Raw genomic sequence first — 20888 nt, 5'->3', positions numbered from 1 at the left:
ACTCAGCCATAGATATATATATGTATCCATTCAAGGGGACCTAGGTTTTTATACTATGAAAATCATTGCTATAAATATTGTATGTATGTGTTTTTACTTTTTTATCTCCAGTCAAAGTATGACGAACTTAAAAAATCAGAGAAGGGAAGTAAACAGCAGCATAAAGTTCATAAGTACATCACATCATGTGAAATGGTGATGGCTCCTGTTCATGAAGCAGTGGTTTCCTTACACGTTTCCAAAGTCTGGGATGACATCAGTCCTCAATTCTATGCCACATTCTGGTCATTGACAATGTATGACCTTGCAGTTCCACATACCAGCTATGAACGGGAAGTCAATAAACTTAAAATCCAGATGAAAGCAATTGATGACAATCAGGAAATGGTAGGTTTTTGTTCTAGTAGCTCAAGAAAAATAACTTCATGGTATTAATTCAATGTTTTCCTTACCTTGGAATTATATTAGCTCAAGTATCTATCTTTTTGTTATATAATGTTTTTCTAAGTGGGTTTAGAGATGATCTCTCCATGAGTGGGGGCAGGGGCTTGGTGAGTACATGGAGGTTATGATCAATCAGAAGGTATTCAAGTTTGCTTTTCTACTGAATGCTGTGCTAGCAACTTAAAATGGTCTATGTTACTAATTGCATGAAGAATAGGAATTCCCCAGAGGAGAATTCTTTAGGAGAAAACTTTATTGAAGAGGTGAGTCTTAAACTGGATAGGCCTTGAAGATAGGTTAGGTTTAGAAATATGGAGGCAAATTGGCGACTCTATAGCTTCAGCAAAGATATGACGTAATCGGGCTTAGTGATAAATTTGAATGGTTAGGATGGTGCCGAATACTGTAGAGCAATGAAAGTTAGAAAGGAAGGCTTGATAAAATTCAGAGCTATTTTAGATTCCTGAGCAGGGAAGCAATAATGGTAAAAATGGTACTTTAGAAAGCTTGTTCGTAACAGTGGTATGAAGGATTTGTTTGGTAGGCCAAGGGACTGGCATTAGGCAGGAGACCACCTAGGTGGCTTTTGGGTAATTCATTATGAGGTACTGAGAGCATAGACTATGGTGGAGGTAGTGAGAATGCAAGGGACTTGTAAGCAGTTAGAATGTTGAAACAGAGAAGGAGGGATCCAAGATGACACTATGCCTCAGACTAAAAGTACTACTGTTGAGAAGGTAGCCTATTTTGGTAGGGTACAAAGACTGACTTTATTGATTGGAGGTGAAAGCACATCCAAGTGGACTCCTAAACATTCCTGTTGAAGTAATTAGTATAAAATACTGGCATTTATCTCCCTACATTTTTTAATTAAAAGAAGGAGAAGTAATGTGCCTATAGTTAGAAAAATATCTAACTTATACTTTGTAGCCTCCAAATAAAAAGAAAAAAGAGAAGGAGCGATGTACTGCCCTTCAGGACAAGCTTCTTGAAGAAGAAAAGAAACAGATGGAACATGTACAGCGAGTTCTGCAGAGACTGAAACTGGAAAAGGACAACTGGCTTTTAGCAAGTAAGTTGCTGGAATTGTTACATTTCTGCCACTTTACATTAAAAAAGCAGACTTTTGGAGGTACTGAAGTGTATTATGTTTCTATTTCAACTCAGTGTTCACTATCCCGTTCTTTGGTTTAGTTGCTAAGTCATGTCCGATTCTGCAAGCCCATGGACTGTAGCCTACCAGGCTCTTCTGTCCATGGGATTCTCCAGGCAAGAACACTGAGTGGGTTGCTATTTTCTTCTTCAGGGGATCTTCCTGACCCAGGGATCAAATCCGAGTCTCCTGCATTGCAGGCAGATTCCTTACCAACTGAGTTATAAGGGAAGCCCATCCCATTCTTTGGTTATTCATTAATGCAGAGTTGACTTCACATGTTCACTGAAAGAACAGATTTAGTTTGTATGAAATTGATTGACCATATTGGCAGCTTATCATTCAAGCCTTATGTATAAAATCTTATTTCTGGAGAAATTATAGGTAGAAAAATGTTCACAGAGTGAAAATGAAAGTCTTATCCCAGGCATGACCTTTTGGTTACAAACTATAAATAGTTTGTGGTTTTATAGCATTCTCTACACTAAAGTTAATGTTGTCATGTTTACTGACCTTGAGGCACTTGAGGAAGAAGTTTACCACTTAATATATTCTTCCCTTATTTTTAGAATCTACCAAAAATGAGACCATCACAAAATTTCTACAGCTGTGTATATTTCCTCGATGTATTTTTTCAGCAATTGATGCTGTTTACTGTGCTCGTTTTGTTGAATTGGTACATCAACAGAAAACTCCAAATTTTTCCACACTTCTTTGCTATGATCGAGTAAGTTCTTTTTATTGCAACCTTTAAAAAAAGTCTCACACAAAGATAGCTAAACATTATAATCTGTGGAGGTATTATTGTGTGTGTGGTTAAAAGTATGAACTCAGGAGCCAAGTGCCTGAACTTGAATCCTAGCTTTGCTACTTTCTAGCTATATGATCCTTGGCAAGTTTTTTTAATCTCTCTGTGCCTCAGTTTTCTATCTGTAAAACAGGATAATAGTACCTGATTCAAGATTGTTGTGAGGATTAAATGAGTCATTACACATAAAAGCACTTTGATTAGTGCCTCGTATATATAATAAGTCACTTCAGTCGTGTCCATATATAATAAGCACCCCCTTGTTAATCCATTAACTCTACATTTGAGTTTATCCATTCTTAACCTTCACCCCCTCAAAAAACAACAAAAAAGCTTACACTTTTGCACATATATAAAAGTCGGGACACTTTGTAGTATGGTCACATTCACAGATTTTTGCATCTGGCTTTTTTCTTAATAATAAATTACTGCATTTTATGGTTTAAAAATCTGATTTATGTTACAGCCTCTTAGCTGCCTATTTCTGGTTTCTGTCAGCCTCGCTTCTGCTTAACCCTGCTTAACTACTCCCCATAACCCCATTAATATCTATGGCTTAGTCCAAAGTTATGATGTAGTAATAATGGTCTTTTTTTCTTCTGTCATTGTATATCAGCTTTCTTTATAAAAGTGGGTTTTTGTTGTTATTGTTGCTTTATAAATGTACTATTTTCTCACAAAAGCCAAAATCTTTAAAGGTCTTGGAATTATGAATATAAGAGGGGATGATGCATTTTGACTAAACCTACCTGTTTAGTTTATTATGATTGGTATTACATGGTCTTTTAATATTTTGAACTTGATCTGTCTTCATATTTCACACATTGTTTTCTGTAGGTTTTCTCTGATATAATTTACACAGTCGCAAGCTGTACTGAAAATGAAGCTAGTCGATATGGGAGATTCCTTTGCTGCATGTTAGAGACTGTGACCAGGTGGCACAGTGATAGAGCCACATATGAAAAGGTATGAGAAACAAATACTATTAAATCTTATCTATTTACCATGTATATAATGACCACTTCCAGTAAGCTCTGGGTTGTTTGGTTTTAAAAGGGAAGCTGAGTTCAAGATTCAGTTGTAAAACAATGTTTAAAATTTAAGCACAGTTCATTCATTATTAAAAAGTGCTATATTTTTATCCTATCTCAAACTGACATTTCAAATTAATGTCACTGAATAAACTTAATCTTTCTGTGAAAACTACCTATAATTCAGATACACATCATATTTTCCCATGGAATCATTAGTCTACTTCAGTTTCAGCTTCTGCTATATTGGAGGACAGAATCTTTCTTTAAAAGTGAGAGCCTATTTTCTCCCTTAGGAATGTGGAAATTATCCAGGATTCCTTACTATATTACGAGCAACTGGATTTGATGGTGGAAATAAAGCTGATCAATTAGACTATGAAAATTTTCGACATGTTGTACACAAATGGCATTACAAACTAACCAAGGTAAGAAAAAAATTTGTATTTCTCAAAAGTGTTTTTTTCTTCTTCATACTGACACTTTTATAATAACAGATCTTAAAATGTTTGTTGTAGGCATCGGTACATTGCCTTGAAACAGGCGAATATACTCACATCAGGAATATCTTGATTGTGCTAACAAAAATACTTCCTTGGTACCCAAAAGTTTTGAATCTGGGTCAGGCTTTGGAAAGAAGAGTGCATAAAATCTGCCAAGAGGAAAAAGAGAAGAGGCCAGATCTATATGCATTGGCTATGGGGTAACAGAATTATACTTTAATGTGATTTATGAGACTAGATTACAGAAGGATTCTGAAGACTCTAAAATGTTTTACAGTGTTGAAGTTTATCTTCTGCCTTACTTCAGGAGATTATGGGAGATTATGCGATCATGTTCCCACAGGCTGGTGAGAGTTGTCACTTCTGATTGTTAGCTTCCGGTCTGTACTGGATGATAGTTTCAAAAGTCATACATATTTTGGCTTGGAGGAAATGCAATTTTATCATCAGTTGAATTATCAGATCTTCGGTAGTGGAAAAAAGGCATTTTAGTTGAAGGATTAGTTTACATTGAAATTTTTATTTTTAAGAAAGCATCTAGGCTCTCCATAAAGACCTTCAGGAACTTACTGAAAGTTAATATTATTTTATTCTTTGCAACCAAGTATCAGAGTGAATAACTTGCTAATTTTATTCTTTTAAACCCCATGTTTGTGCCTTTTGATTTGTATTTGTATATTTAAACACTTTGTGCGACTTTCAGCTACTCTGGGCAGTTGAAAAGTAGAAAGTCATACATGATACCTGAAAATGAGTTTCATCACAAAGACCCCCCTCCGAGGAATGCAGTTGCCAGTGTACAAAATGGGCCTGGCGGTGGGCCTTCTTCATCGTCGATCGGAAGTGTATCTAAGTCGGACGAAAGCAGTACCGAGGACACTGGTATGCTTATTTGTACGAATTTATAAGAAATACATTTTGTTCCAGGTAATACAAAAAGTAATGCGTTTTGTATCCCATGACAAGTAAAATGCTGGCTTAGTGTTAACTTTTTTGTTTCCTAAGTAGAAGTATGTTACTGCCAAAAAGTGATCATTCCTTTGTTACTTTCTATCTAGTCTTTAATCATTTTGCTGTGAAATTGTAGCTTATTTACATCTTGGGGCTTGTCAAATAAAGCTTTACCTTTATTTCAGATAAATCAAGGGAGAGATCTCAGTGTGGTGTGAAAGCTGTTAATAAAGCTTCTAGTGCCACACCAAAAGGGAATTCAAGTAATGGAAATAGTGGCTCTAACAGGTAGGAACACTGTGCTCTGGATCAAAATTCTGAATTCTTATATGATTAACCAACCTCACTAGACATGAATGAAAGAGGATGATAGTTGAATACTATTAAACTCATTTATGTTGGACTTAAAAATTTTGTATATACTGCTGTTTGATGATATGCTTACCTTCCTCACATTTTTTATAATGCTGAAACTGCCTGTTTCCTCTACTGGAATATGCAGGGGAATGTATGTGTTGAAGTTTAAAAAAAAATTTAGGATTGGGTGTTTGCTGTGGACAGTCTGGGTAAGAATAATTAATATGAGAGAAGCATACACTGATTTAGACCAATTATCCTTCCAACTAAGTGATCCAGTTCCTGATCATAGCACCCTTGGTTGGCTTATGGGATAGTTTTTGTTACTTTTTAATCCTCAAAGGTTATGAACATATACAAAAAGGCACAGCATCACTTTAATTACTCTTTCTTAATCTACTGTTTGTGAATTTGGTTATTATTTATTGGATAAAAAAGTACTTCCCTTTTGTCTTAAAGTTGTCCTTTAGTTTTCAAAGGGTTACTCTTAGTTCTGAAATTTTTGAAGTTAGTAAAAAAAAAAACGCTTTATGATTTATAACATTGAATATATTTTATGGCCATTTTGTCTTAAAATCTCGTGTTTTCCTTCTTAAGCAGCAAAACTGTTAAAGAAAATGACAAAGAAAAAGGAAAAGAGAAAGAAAAAGAAAAAAAAGAAAAGACTCCAGCTACTACTCCAGAGGCCCGAGTACTTGGTAAAGATGGTAAAGAAAAACCAAAGGAAGAACGGCCAAATAAAGATGAAAAAGCAAGAGAGACGAAGGAAAGAACACCTAAATCTGACAAAGAGAAAGAAAAATTCAAGAAGGAAGAAAAAGCTAAAGATGAGAAATTCAAGACCACTGTCCCGAATGTAGAATCAAAGTCAACTCAAGAAAAGGAAAGAGAGAAGGAGCCGTCCAGAGAACGAGATATAGCAAAGGAAATGAAATCAAAGGAAAATGTTAAAGGAGGAGAGAAAACACCAGTTTCTGGGTCCTTGAAGTCACCTGTTCCCCGATCAGATATTGCAGAGCCTGAAAGGGGCAAGTTTAAGTTTGTCTTTCTATTTACTTGTTTACCTTTGGTTGTTGTAATTTAAAGTTGGTTCTTGTCTTGTTTTGGCAAGTTGTCTAGGGACTTAACTAGGGAGAAACTAATACTTAAGAATCTTAGAAATTAGTGGTTTTTTCTAAGTGTTTGGGAAAAGTGGAAACATACCTTAATTGTGACTATTTCTTTTCATCCCAACAGAACAGAAACGTCGCAAAATTGATACCCATCCTTCTCCATCACATTCCTCAACAGTAAAGGTTAGTATAGTCTGAGGAAGGCAGCGTCCATGTTAGGCTCACCTGTTTGGAATACGTGTCCTGACTTCCTTCAAGTCTTGTGCCAAGTATTCACTGGAGCCACTGGAGGTTTTATATTGCATTAGAAAATGATTTTTTTTTACATATTGGTGGACTGATATTTTTTTCCTATCGAGTATTTTTCTTGTAAGAATATTAAAACTTCAAGGACTTAGCACTAATTTTGTAGTGTTTCAAAGTGCAAGAGAAATTTTTCCCAGAAGTGCCTCACTGCTTTAAGCAGTCTTTTCTGGAGTGCAATGGTAGCTACAAGCAAATGAATCTTTGCAGCAGAATGAAGTCTATTTTCCGGCATAAATATTGAAGAATATATATCACTGAAGACTTCCTGGATGATACAGGATAAACAAGATACCTCTGAATTCATCAAGCTTCTTGATGAGCATCATACCGATGTGTGCCTTCTAAGAAGGAGTCTTGAAAGGAGTTCCATTTTAAAGTCTCCTTGGTGATCAGTTCTCCTGTAGTTGTGTATATTCAGTGAGCATGCAGCTTCTGTTGTATCTTCCCTTGGAGGTTTGTTTATACCCATTGGGTTCCCAACAAGTTGAACCTTGCAGATGTGGCATCCAATCCTACCACCCAGCAAAGAGAAACCCCAGGCATTCAACTGCAGCACAAAATCGTGGGTGTAGCCTTCTTGAAGACTCAGGGTAGCCATTCCTTGCTCCATATTTAATTTTAATTCTAAAGTCATCTAATTTCATGGAATCTTTGAATTTGCAGTACGTTGAACTTTTAAACCTGTAAGTTAACTAATTCTTCATCAAGAGCACTGTGGTTGAATACCGTAATTTCATTTTCTTTCTTTTTTTTTTTCCAACGTCTTTTTTGTGTGTGTGGGAGGTATGAGATTTACAATTAGAGGCACTTTGAAAAAAGAAAAGAGTTAATTACTCTTTTATAGAATATATTTTGTTTTCTTGTTAATGTAATGCCACTGAGTTTTCTGGCTAGAAAAAAATTTGTGTGTATTTATGATAGAGTCACAAGTAAAGTTTGAAACCTCCCTATTAAAAACTATGAAAATATAAGACAATGTTGTGATCTCCAGTATCTTAAACTTTTTTGTGGAGAAAAAGTATTTTGCTTTCTTAAGCTTCTTAATGTTACCTGTAGCTTAAATACAGTATTATGAAAAAATGTGGCATTGACATTTATTTTAAAATTCTGAGCAGAGAAAGATTTTTATTTGTTATGATGAGTACATATAATTGAGTTTTTTTTTAACATTACAATTCCATTACATAGATTTTTTTTTAATGTTGATATTCATATAATAATGACATCATGAGATTTATCCTCACAAGAAGTAGCTGGTTTATTTCCAGGTTACAGCCATACTTCCCAAAGTTCCTCTGGGTTCTGAGAACTATGCCAGCTCACCTGTCATCTCCATTCATTTTCTACAGGACAGTCTCATCGAACTCAAGGAGTCTTCAGCAAAGGTTTGAGTCTTTTAAAATCATCATGCCTAAGTAAAACAAAGAAAAATTCGTTACTTCATTTGTTTAGTTAGGTACCCTCACCCTAGTAAATTCGGTAAGCTGGTGGAATAACCTTTAAAAATACCTATCACAAACTGGAATAGTGGATGACAATGGGGATGATCCCTTTAAGTGAAATTGTTACAAAATGTATGTAATGTGGCAACCTTTCTATAATCTCTCCTTGCTTGCTGTTATGCCTTATCCTTTTATGCTTCAAAATCTGAAAATAAGTTTAAGATATGCGGAGGGAGTTGTTGGTTTTTTTGAGGGGAAGTAGGCTTATTTAATTTCTCAAAACAAATCTGTCAGACTGTTTTCTAATTTTTCTAGATAACCCAGAAGACCAAAAGATATATCTGATGCATTCACATAACTCTTCTAAAAACCGAACCCATCTCAACCCATAAACGTCAACCCATTTTATGGCACTTCTGCCAAGCTACCTTTTTGGTAGTTGTGGCATATTATCAAAAAATATGGTTAATGTAAACTAATCATTCTCTTGGAGGGGAATATTCAACTCAATGGTTGTGTTTACATGTCAGTATTAATTCTTGCCTATTCTTGAGTATTCTGCTACTAAAAATAATGTGCAGTTTGTGTATCTTATTACAGAGTTCATTCATTTCATGATTATAGTTGAATTGTCCAATGTTCATGTTATTTTGTCTTTATTATTATAAAATTTGTACCCTGTTTCACTTTGATTTTCTACTTTGCCTCCTCTTATATCTGCTAAGTATGATTCCTTACTGGTGGACCAGTAAAAAAAAATGATATCTTGGAACAAAGCCAGTTGACAGTACTAACCACTTTTAGAACTATAGCTTTAAATTGAAATGTCTGTGGATATTGGGCAAGTAAGCACTAATTTTTAACAGCTTAGTTTAGCCAATATGCCTGTCCTGAAATTGTAGCATTGTTTTTAGAATATACTGTATTAATCAAGTATGAATGGTTTCTTTTAAAGTAAAATTTTTGCTATATTGATTATGTATTCCAGTATAGTAGGTTTTTATAACCAGAGTGGGATTGTGTATGTATGTCAGCCTTAACCATCAGTGGCTTGTGTGGGCTGTTTAAATTCATGGGTTTACAATGTTACCTTGTGAATATTTCCTGGAACATATTTTGAAGCAGTTGGAAACCTGCTGTTATAATTAACTGGATTTTTTAATCAATGATGAAGATTATGGTTCCTTGCATTTTGTGAAAGCCTTTTGAAAATAAAACATATGAGATAAGCATATGTTATCTCATTTCATACTCATCATAGATGTTGTGAGGCAGGTAGGGCAAGTAGCAGTGTCTTTTTTTAACAAATAACAGACTAAAGTTTCTGATCTTTTCCCAGTGGCATATAACTTGTTAGTACCTTGTACTAAAATTAAGGTTCCTCAAGTATTCTTACCACCATGAAGAAAAAGTTGCAAAAAAATAGTTCTTTGATTCCTAGCACCCATATTTCAATAGTAGTTGAAAGCGTTCTTAACTTCTTTCGTGTGTTTGTCTTATTTAGTGATTCAAGGGTGATCCCGTCCCCCTTAAAAAAAAGATAGTGATTTTGTGGGCATTTAAAGTTCAATAGATTTATTCCATATTCAGTCGGAACATTTAGAAATGGCATGTGAATACACTTGTAAAAATTGTGACTTGTACCACTTTTCAGATCCTTAGTGCCTGACAGTATGATTAGATGTTCAGTAAATATTTAAAATGAACTTCTATGCCTTTGGACTTGTTAAAGCATCCAGAGTTCACTAGTCTGCATAGTAGTTGATGTTGCTTTTTGTGTGTCTAGGAAAGCTTACTAGCATATGAATGTCTTAGAAAAATTTTTTTTCTGGATTTTGAGTGCTTACTAATATGAATGATCTATAAATTAACTCACTGTTTCTGTGGTAGCTTTTACTTTTTAGAGGATTTGAAAGGTATGTGACTATATTTTCAGGTCACTTTGTTATTGTACATGTAAAAATGTTTCCCTGCTTTAGTTTCATCTTTTAGTTATACTTTGTCCATGATCCTCTTTTTTTTTAATTAAATAGTTTCTATTTTCATTTTTAATCCATAGTGAAAGTAATACATGGACTTGGCTTTTCAAGATGAATTAGTATCCAAATCTTTTCTGTCAGTTCGCCTTCTACCCCCGGTTTCCAGTTGGCATGTTTCTAGTTTTGGTCCATTGTGTTTTTATTTAGCAATCTTAGCACTTACATTGGATAAAGTATGAATAGCAGGCTCCTTTAAACCAAGCTTCTCTGGAATTTCAGAGGGGAGCAATAACCCCCCTCAAAAAATAAACTTCAGCTTTTAATTCTGTTCATCATCTTAAAAACAAGGGTCTACAACCAAACCTGAGCCTACATGTCAGGCCATCTTCATATGTATTGAGTACTCACTGTATGTACAAGGCACTGGGAAGTATGTAAAAGTATAAAAAGGGAAATTAGCTTCCCTGCCATCCTGTAAACTGTGTTATGGACAAAAGTAAATGACATGATATTAATTGGGAATACATGCCACCAAAAAGGCTAATATAAAATAAGAGTTCACTGGACAGTGATTTGAGTTGAGGGAATGTTGAAGTGCTGATGGCTTTTGAAGTCAAAGTAGGAATTTAAGAGATTAAGATAAAAATGAACACCTGTTTCAGTGAAGAGACCTGCTGGGAAGTACAGGGTGTTAGGGAGCAGCAGCAGCCACAGCCTAGAGTACATTGGATTCCTCCATAGTAGAAAAGAGTTGTGCAAAGATTGTGAAAAGCTTGGAATACTCAAGCTAAGGAATATGCATTTTATTCTGTAGGCAATGAGAGACTGTTTTTGTAGAAAAGAGTATTGTCATCAGAGCTATTCTTAGAAGGATAGAAAGAAGGAATAGAACTGGTACATTTCTAAACTAAGAATTTCTAGGTTTCCCAATGCCTTGCAATACAGAATTTGAGTTAGGTACACTTCATTCTTGTGGAGGAGTGTGTGTGTGTGCATGCCTGCGTGCATGCATGCACATACTTACTTATAATCACAAACAGAAATTTTACTGGAAGAATTAAGCAGTACTACACTAAGAGTATTGCAATAACATTGCTTTCTTTGTCTTGTCAGTTTCATGAGTAATATTGACTTAAGGTGTGAATAAACTCCTCAGTTAGAAAATCTTAGTGTCATTTAGGGCGTGTACCTAGCAAGAGTACCTTTTGGACAAGCACTTTTATGATTGTTTCTCATTCTCTTGCTCTTTGTTATTAATAAACATTTTGTCTATTTCAGTTGATCATCAACTTTTATACATTGAATTTTTAAAGAATCTACTTATGCATTGCTATGGCAGTATTTCTGAGCAAACTGAATTGAAAATATTTGATGGTGTTAAAAAACAAGTGTTAATTCTCAAACTGATGGCCGTCTTTTTTTGTGTATTCCTTTGAATACCAAAGGATTTGTTTGTGTAAAAATATTTGACTTTTGACTCACTGTTCTTTTCATTCTCAAGGTATATCTAGAATTGTGTAGTTATGTAATGAGTTATGTTTAGTATTCTGCCTAATAATTTTTAATGTCTTAAGTTGAATGTAAGCTTATAGCACAGTTATAAATGCTGCAAGGTTAGGTGTCTGATTATTTCCTAAATATTTTCTTTTCTAATGGATTTCCATATTTACAACTTGTATAAGTAAGACTACCTCTTATTTAGAATTAGCACATCCTTGATCTTTGGCTATTTTATGGCCTATGGGCCTTTCATTGGGGAAAGAATAGGCAAAAGAGATCATTGGTTCATCATTTTTCAGTCTGTTTCATCAACCTCAATGGACAATATGGCTTTCTGAGCTTTTTAGAGCCAGTAAGAAAAATTTTGGGCTTCCCTGGTGGCTCAGATGGTAAAAAATCCACCTGCAATGCGGTAGACCTGGGTTTGATCCCTGGCTCAGGAAGATCCCCTGGAGGAGGGCATGGCAACCCACTCCAGTATTCTTGCCTGGAGAATCCCATGGACAGAGGAGCCTGACAAGGTACAGTCCATGGGGTCACAAAGAGTTGGAGACGACTGAACAACTAAACACAGCACAGCACAAGACAGATTTTGTAATCAATTGTGATTATTTGACAGAAACTGGAGTGCTTTCAGAAGTAGAGAATATGCAGCCTTTACTATAACAGTGATTAAGGAATAATCTATTCATGATTTATACTGAGGCAGAAAAGACTTATTAGTAAAGTCATGGCTAGGTTTTATATTATACTTTCCTCACTGTCATCATTGAGGTAAAACTTTATCAGTAAATGGTAAAACTTTTTAAAAATTTCCATGATTGTGTAGAGTTTTTTTTTTTTTTATAGTAGAGAAAGTCCAGTAACTATTTTTCACACATGAACTCTTGTAATGATGGTGGCTATAGGTCGTCACAGTGGAACTATATAAGGAACTGTAGCTTGTGAATTTACTAATAAAAATCTCAGTTGAGGGAGGAGTGAACTGGTTGAGTTTAAATGATAAACATTTACAAGGTCAAGAATTGAAGTCTTTGCATAATTTTTGCCATGCCCTTTTATTTTAACTCTCATAATCCATACAGCTGACCAGTTTTGACTTTGGGTCTACTACCAAATGTCTTTCATTAAATAAACAATCGAGCAAATGATGTCAATACTGGAAAACTAATAATGTTTAGTAATATTGCCTTAATTTAACAGCTCTACATTAATCATACTCCTCCACCACTGTCCAAGAGTAAGGAGAGAGAAATGGACAAGAAAGATTTGGACAAATCAAGGGAAAGATCCAGAGAAAGAGAAAAAAAAGATGAAAAGGACAGGAAAGAGCGAAAGAGGGTTTGTAATTTTTTAAAAACTAGTTTGGAAAGTTCATTATCATGTACGTACTGTAGTGTGTCTGTTGTCTTATTTAAAGTACTAGTTTGTTGCACGACAGTCTGTTATTTGGTGTTTAACTGCTATTTTCACCCTAAAGTGTGTTTGAATCTTCTACAGTATAAAGATCTTCAGCCTAATAATCTCTACCAACTCTTCTTGCCTATCATGTCATTTTACCAAGTATGTGAAGCTGCTGCAGATATTCTCCACTGCTAGTTAGCTGTACTCTTCTTGTAGAAAAGTAGTACTTTAAAACAAAAACTCTCAATCAACGTAGTTCACAATTCTTGGTTCTAGGATCACTCAAACAATGACCGAGAAGTGCCACCGGACTTAACCAAGAGGCGGAAAGAGGAAAATGGAACAAGTAGGTAGACTTATTAATACTTTCCAAGTAGTCATCAAACTGAATTGAAAAAGGCTTTCATGATTCTCTTTTATAATTTTAGTGGGGGTTTCAAAACACAAAAGTGAAAGTCCATGTGAGTCTCCTTATCCAAATGAAAAAGACAAGGAAAAAAATAAGTCAAAATCTTCAGGCAAAGAAAAAGGTGGCGACTCATTTAAATCTGAAAAGATGGATAAAATCTCCTCTGGTGGCAAAAAGGTAAATTATGAGAACAAAAGGAACAATGAAACATTTTCTTAGAAAATCTCCCATTAGAAAATTTAGCCAATATTAAGGGGGTTTTTTTGTAGTCAAATAGTCTTCTGTTAATTATTTGGGGGTGGGAAGAGGAGGTTTTAGAGGAGGGTAGGTTTTCTTGGAGAACTTGAAGCAGTTTAGTCCCAAATTGCTGGGAGGGTAGAATTAGATTACTTCTGAATTTCCTTTCCTCTCCATTCCACTCACACCTACTTCTTGTCATTGAGTTTCAGTGTGTTTTAGTGTGTTTTCTTTTTTCTCTGACAATTCTTGTATTTTCTCTTTAATCATGAGATTAAAATATGGTCACATGTATTCTCCCTGATCATTACACTGTTATAAAGTCTTTCTCATTTTTCAACACACTTTTATAATATTTTCTCCTAATAAACTTATGTTTGCATCTTATATTTGATTAAGGATAGTGTGCATTCTCTTAGATACTAATGGATAATAATCAGAATATATCCCATGCATCTGTCATAAAGTAAGCAAGTCATTACTAAACTGTTTACAAAGCATCATTTAGTCAACATATATGCCATATATATTCATAGTTCTTAAAAGCAGTTTTTGAAAATTATAAGGTGATGGTTTTAAAAGGGAGGCTGCTCCTTTTAAATAAGTATTTTAAACTGAGGTAAAATTTCACATAACATAAAATTAACCATTTTAAAGTCTATCATTCAGTGGCATTTAATATATTTACAGTGTTTTGCACTCATTATCTCTGTCTAGTTCCAGAACATTTTCATCACCCCAAAGGGAAACCACCTACTCATCATGTCATTCCCCATTTGCCCCTCGCTTTAGCCTTTCACAGCTCTGAATCTGTTTACTGTCTCTGTGAACTCTTTATGAGTTTATAAAAAAACTCTGGCTATTTCTTATTAGTGGAACTGTATAATAATGTGGCCTTTTGTCTCTAACTTCTTTCACTTAGTGTAATGTTCTTGAGATTATTCATGGTGGTGCATGTATCAGTACTTCATTTCTTTTCATGGCTAAATAATATTCCATCATTTGAATATATGACACTTGTTTATCCATTGATCAGTTGGTGGACTTTTGTCCTGTTTCCCACCTTTTGGCTTTTGTCAGTTGTGCTGCTATGAACATTTGTGTGCTACTATGAATTATTTGTTTCAATATCTTTTTTCAGTGATCTTGTGTATATACCTAGGAATGAAATATCTGGGTTATATGGTAATGCTATGTTTAGCTTTTTGAGGAACCACCAAACCGTTTTCCATAGTGGCTGCACAGCTTACATTTCTACCAGTGATATATGAGAGTGCCAATTTCCCTACATCCTTGCCAACACTTGTTATTTTCTGTTTCTGTTTTATTTGTTTTTACTGTAGCCATCCTAGTGGGTGTGAATTAGTATCTCTGTCATTTTGATTTTGTGTTTTCTTAATGACTAATGATGTTGAGCACCTTTTCATGTACTTGTTGGCCATTTGTGTATCTTTTGAAAAAATCTATTTAGATGCTTTGGCCATTTAAAAAATTGTATTTTTTGTCTTTCTGTTGCTCAGTTATAAGAATTCTTTATGTAGTCTTGATATTAGACACTTACGAGATACATATATGCAAATATTTTCTCCTGTTCTGTAGGTTGTCTTTTCACTTTCTTGATAGTGTTCTTTGATGCATACAAGTTTTTACGTTTGATGAAGTCCAGTTTTGTTTTGCTTGTGTTTTTGGTGTTATATTAAATAAGTGAAGAAAAATTTATGACTGGTGAGTGATGAAAAGGGATTTTAAGCTGATTTTTATATTTGGTTTTCCCTTCCTCAACTAATTCCACCATTTGTTATAGGAGTCCAGGCATGATAAGGAAAAGATAGAAAAGAAAGAGAAACGGGACAGTTCAGGAGGAAAGGAAGAGAAGAAACAATATCCTTTTCATCTTATAGATGTTTTTAATCAGTGTAATGCAAAACTTTGATACTGATCTTATTTAGAATTGTACCCTTGTAATATATGTCTAAATGCTTAAGGACTTTTTAAATGGTCTCTCTAGTTAACCTTCTCAAATGTATAAAACGTGGAAATGGGAGACTTGATTGTTTTTTTAAACTTCTTTGGTAACTGAGGTGGTTTTATGCCACCAAGGGATTTAAAGTCCCTTTGGCTCTACCACCAAGAGAAAGAAAGGAAACAGAGTCCCTTGGGCTGGGGGCATGGGGAATAGCAGGGCAAGATGATGCTGCAGATGAGCAGAGCTGGTAGAGTCTGAGACTACCAGGCTGGTAAGAGTCAGTTAGGCCTGCAGGCTGAGGGATTGTAGTAAAAGATGAGACACGATTCTTTTTCCCCCTGAAAAGTTGTTTTCCCTTAATTTGTCATCTACTCATAAGTCCTCGGACAAGCACAGATAATGAAGACTTTCAATCAAGGTGAGTGTTCTCTCACCTCTTTTTCACTTAAAGATAGAAATACAAAATGAGATATGATAATATTGAAGAAACTAGATCCATTTTTGCAAGACACAACTGTAGTTTTCCACCTAAATATAATGCTCAGGTCTTTGGATAAAGATGTGAACAAGATTCATGGTTATTTTTAAGCTGTTTTCATTTTAAGTTTGCTGATTAGTCATGCCTTTTTTTTTTTTTCTTTTTTAAAGCACCAGGATGTGTTTAAAAACATCTGGCTTTCTCTTCACCACTCATTCCCATCTTCTCTGGATAATTAATCACTTTTTTTTAAAGTACCTTATAGGTGGTGGTGGTATCTGCATTTTACAGGGGAAGAAACTGAGACTCTTTAAGAGGTTAAGTTGAAGGGGGTGACAGAGACATTACCTGACATGGCCAATACATAAACGTAGATCTTCTTGCCTGCTAGTGTTCTCCCATCTTTTTGCCTTTCATGCCGACGTGTTCTTCAGAGATTTTTTTTGTCTTAAGTTTCTTGCTTCTCTATCACTGCCCATGTTTTTCAAAGCCAAAAATATGGTCTGTGCTTTTAGTTCTGGAATTTAAAATAGGCAATTTTGTTTTCAAAGTAGTTATACCTTATATGAGTTTTAAAAAATGCTTTATCCATCTTAAATTATAAGTGGACAGAGTGTTCAGAACCCTTAATATGATCTTTTTTGAACACTCAGATCATCATTTGAAAAGTTATTGTTTGCTGATACCTTAGGATTATTGAGGTATGTAGCATGATTTGCCCTCTACAGCTAATGGTTTGAGATGGCAGTATTAAAGTTGTTGAATCTTTTATAGCCAATTTTCTTATTTCCGTATTAGCTGTCACTTCTTAATGATATCAAGTATACTTACATTCTTCAGCTTCCTCTTAATATTATTTGCTGCTTCTAATCTTTTATGAAACTGGATAGATAACCAAGGCAGTTTACAGTTTGAGTGAGAAATGTCTGAGAGCCTGTTCCATATAAAGCAGTGAACTTTAGAGTATGGATTTTGTCCTGTTTATTTTGGCTACAAAGCAAGGATTTGAGGTTGCCAGGTAGGTAACTTCCTGACAGATTATGTGCTTTTTCTGTTTTGTTAGTCTGTGCTTGTTTTCTAAGTATTAGCGTAGAAGGGAAGATGAGAGTTGTGAGAGAGCTTTTAAGAATTTAGTAGATTTTTTTTTTAATTAGGAGGATTATAAAAGAAATAATACCTATTCTTAAATTCTAGCTATCCCTTTACCTAACAACTAGTTGTCTTCCCTGATGAATGATAAACTCTTAATCTTTTTTTTATTCTTCACCATAACCTTCCTTTTAGTTGGCATTTTGCCTTTTGCATTTTACTTCTTGCTGTCACCTGGTCCCCCCCCCCCTTTTTTTTTTTTAAAAAAAAAAAAAGCTCTACCTCTTGTATCTTCATTAGGAATGGGCCAGTCATTGTCATTGACAGCTTTCACTGTGGTTTTATACATCTCTCTTTACTCTCTTCTTGCATTGACTCTTTGTGAAGCACTGGTAGACTTTTCCTTTTTTTTAAAGCTGTTCTGGCTGTCTTCTGTTGGATACCTTCTAGGGTTGGTCAAGTCTTTATGCTGTTCCTTTTCATTTAGAGTTCTCATCATTTCTGATTGCCATCATTTACCTTTAGGCCACTTCAAATCTGCTGCTCCTTACTCCCTTTTTCATTTATATTATACAGAAAGGAGAACTGCTACACATGTCACATTTGCGTGATTCAGAGATGTCATTCATTGTAAGATTCATTGTTGCTTTCTAGAAGTGACTTTTTTTTTTTTGAGAAAAATGCATAGAGAAATAACATTGATTTGTAAGTATCACCCTGATTTCAGAAACATTAAAATGATCATGTTAGAGTTAAGAAAATACAATATATGAATGTGACCCAGATTAAATTCCTTCCAAAGTCTTCTTTTCCTGTTTCGTAATTTTTAGTTGCAAAATCCTTTTTGCTTGTTCTCTGTATTTCCTGTTACTTGTTTTTGCTAACGTCTTTGTCCAAATTCATTTTACCTCTCTTTGATTTGGCCTCTGGAACACAACTAACTTCTTTGCTTTTAACCTTTTCCCCTAATCTTTAAAAATTCCTGTCTATGAAAAATTTCCACTGAGAACCATTCTTTAGAGTCTTAGTTTTAAATTGATATGTATGGTCTTCAATTCATTAATATTGAGTTCAGCTATCTTTTGAGAGTCCTTTAGTGAGCCAGACATTGCTAAATTGAGACTTGCTTCTAGGTTTTGAGAAACTCAATCTACTTGCACTTGGATCCTGGATTCTTGATTTCAAAGAATATTAACAATTAACTCTCTGCTACCCATCTGTATTTGTAGTATACTACATTCCTATTCTAATACTCCACTCCAGCGAGGCCTGATATATTTTCAGGTCTGTCACCTCCATCTCTTATGTGTAACCTAACTCTTAACATTTAAAGCCAAAGTTGCAAATTCTCAGCCCTTAGGCAGAATGTGGATTATTAAGACATACCTTCTTGGCCTTGCACAGTATTTAACATTTTTAGAATAGTTAACAAAATCCAAATGTTACTTTCTATTGAATAACTGGAACATCTGGCAACATTGTGTTTTCATTTCTGCATGGCAGCAATCAGCTGGACCTGCCTAGGTGCTTGTCCCCCTTAAATAGAATGGGTCTTTTTTGGTAGTTTGCCTCAATCAGGCCCCAATAAGTGCACTTCCATTTGTTTCCACTTTATACTAGCCCCTATAAACAATTGATTTTGTAATCCCCATTCTGAGTCTTTCTTCTTCAGTCCATACTTGGAAACTGACCTCCTAAGTGCTCAAAGATTGCTTATTTTAGGAATGTGTTACCTTGAGGTGCAGTTCTAGATGCTGGTAATATATGTAGAGTAGGGAGTGTTCAGTTAACTTTGTCAGTAGTTTCCCATTGCTTACAAGTGTGTGTCAGCTTGCCTAGAATCCTAGTCACCAATTCCTATGTATATATGAGTGTGTCGCATATCCCTTTCCTTAGATTTTGATCTTGTTGAAGGCAGTTAACTTCCATCTCTTCCTTCTAATCAGACAACCAAGTATTTTTCTTTATTACCTACTGTTTCAAGGGGTGTTGGTTTAGTTGCTAAGTTGTGTCTGACTCTTTGCAACCCCATGGACTGTAGCCCACCAGGCTCCTCTGTTCATGAGATTTTCCAGGCAAAAATACTGGAGTGGGTTGCCATTTCCTTCTCCAAGAGATCCTCCTGACCCGGAAATGGAACCCTCATATCCTGCTTGGCAGGTGGATTCTTTGCCACTGAGCCACCTGTTTCAGATACTGTTAACTTTACATGAAGAATTATGTACTCAGAGTGTTAACTGTATCTTTTTGGAATTGAGAAATATCATTGACTTTTTTTTTTGCCCTCAAAAGAAGGTTCAGTTTATTTGTAACATTTGATAGTATACTGTTTAAGAAGTTGCTTTATGTGCTGCAACATATTTTTTGAGGGTGGGTTTATTATGCTTTCATCTGGGTCTATGTGTAGCAACCACTAAAGGTATACAAAAGTTTTGTTGCTGCTGCTAAGTCACTTCAGTCGTGTCCGACTCTGTGTGACCCCACAGACGGCAGTCCACCAGGCTCTGCCGTCCCTGGGATTCTCCAGGCAAGAACACTGGAGTGGGCTGCCATTTCCTTCTCCAATGTGTGAAAGTGAAGTCGCTCAGTCATGTCTGACTTTTCGCGACCCCATGGACTGCAGCCTACTAGGCTCCTCTGTCCATGGGATTTTCCAGGCAAGAGTACTGGAGTGGGGTGCCATCGCCTTCTCCAAAGTTTTGTTAGGAGATTGAAATGATAGACCCTAACTATTTTTCTTTTCATTTTTTCCTTTAAAGTATCACTAAATTCTGTGCACTGATATTCATAGGCACTAAACAGTTGGAGAGAACAGGAGGGATTTTCTATTTCCTTTCTTCCACTTAAGGCAGACAAAATATTCACTCAGGTGCTGTGCTGTTCTTTATCTGGACACAGGCATGAGCACTTCCCAAAGACTCCAATGCTACATTTACCCCTGAGTGACTACTCCCCATACACACATTTATCTTGAGAGGTACCCCAGGATGTGCTGAGATTCAGTTCAACAGAATCCTAGTCTTAACTGTTCCATTTTATCCAGTTGGAATACCTCAGGAAGTGTGTTTGCGATGATAAAAATTGCTAGGGAGCAGTTTAAGGGTAAGTGAAGGAGTAAAGTGGAGTTAGGATGGCTGTCCTTTTGTCTTTCTCCTATAGCTTCTTTCTTCCTTGTAAATGTTCATTGGACTTTTTAACTGTCAGTTTTATCCATGTGTGCCTTTCTACTTGGCTTGTGGGTGCCTGTGTGTGTGTGTGTGTGTGTGTGTGTGTGTGTGTGAGTGTGTGAGGATTAACCAGGAATAAGCTATTAATTTGCTGGGTGTTATATAGTTTCTCCCCACAAATTTTGTTGCCATCCAGAGGACTCTTTTATGAAGAACTATTGAAACATTTCTTAGGACCTTTTTGGTGAATTTAATCATAAAATTAGTGTGTGTGTGTGTTTATAAAGGGGTAGCTCTGATAACAAGGCTGATATTCTATTTGTCTTTGTTCTCTAACTTTGATCAACAGTCTAGCTGCTCTTTCACACAGACCTGTGTTTCAGACTTCCTTCTTGCTGTCATAGCTCTCTATAAAGTAACTTCATTGAAAATCAGCTGCCTCAACTCTGAAAGGGTACTCTTTGAAGGCATTTCCAACATAGTTTTCTGATACCCAGACAAAGGAGAAGGGTGTGGTGGAACGTAGAGAAATGACAACCTTACTAAAACAGC

At 35.5% G+C, this 20888-nt stretch overlaps 1 protein-coding gene across 13 annotated transcripts in view; it reads left to right on the top strand.

Annotated features, from left to right (window-relative positions):
* THOC2 (THO complex subunit 2) overlaps positions 1-20888 on the top strand; it is a 112638-nt gene that overhangs the window by 88781 nt on the left and 2969 nt on the right. For 3 of the 13 annotated variants that reach the window (XM_055393980.2, XM_055393976.2, XM_055393975.2), the window contains exons 23-38: positions 112-387; positions 1375-1516; positions 2167-2324; positions 3243-3371; positions 3733-3864; positions 3955-4139; positions 4643-4821; positions 5076-5178; positions 5845-6275; positions 6484-6542; positions 7934-8050; positions 12790-12927; positions 13267-13336; positions 13419-13576; positions 15441-15517; positions 15975-16020. In XM_055393980.2, coding sequence (XP_055249955.1) covers positions 112-387; positions 1375-1516; positions 2167-2324; positions 3243-3371; positions 3733-3864; positions 3955-4139; positions 4643-4821; positions 5076-5178; positions 5845-6275; positions 6484-6542; positions 7934-8050; positions 12790-12927; positions 13267-13336; positions 13419-13576; positions 15441-15517; positions 15975-16002 — 2382 coding nt within the window. In that variant the 3' untranslated portion in view covers positions 16003-16020. The other 10 variants (XM_055393979.2, XM_055393978.2, XM_055393983.2 and 7 more) reach the window with 9 other exon arrangements.

This window comes from Moschus berezovskii, chromosome X, assembly GCF_049115385.1.
Source record: "Moschus berezovskii isolate FMDL1 chromosome X, NW_MosBer_1.0, whole genome shotgun sequence".
Classification (NCBI taxonomy): domain Eukaryota; kingdom Metazoa; phylum Chordata; class Mammalia; order Artiodactyla; family Moschidae; genus Moschus; species Moschus berezovskii.
The sequence above is the reverse complement of the archived record's forward strand: the minus strand, read 5'-3'. Positions and strand labels throughout refer to the sequence as shown.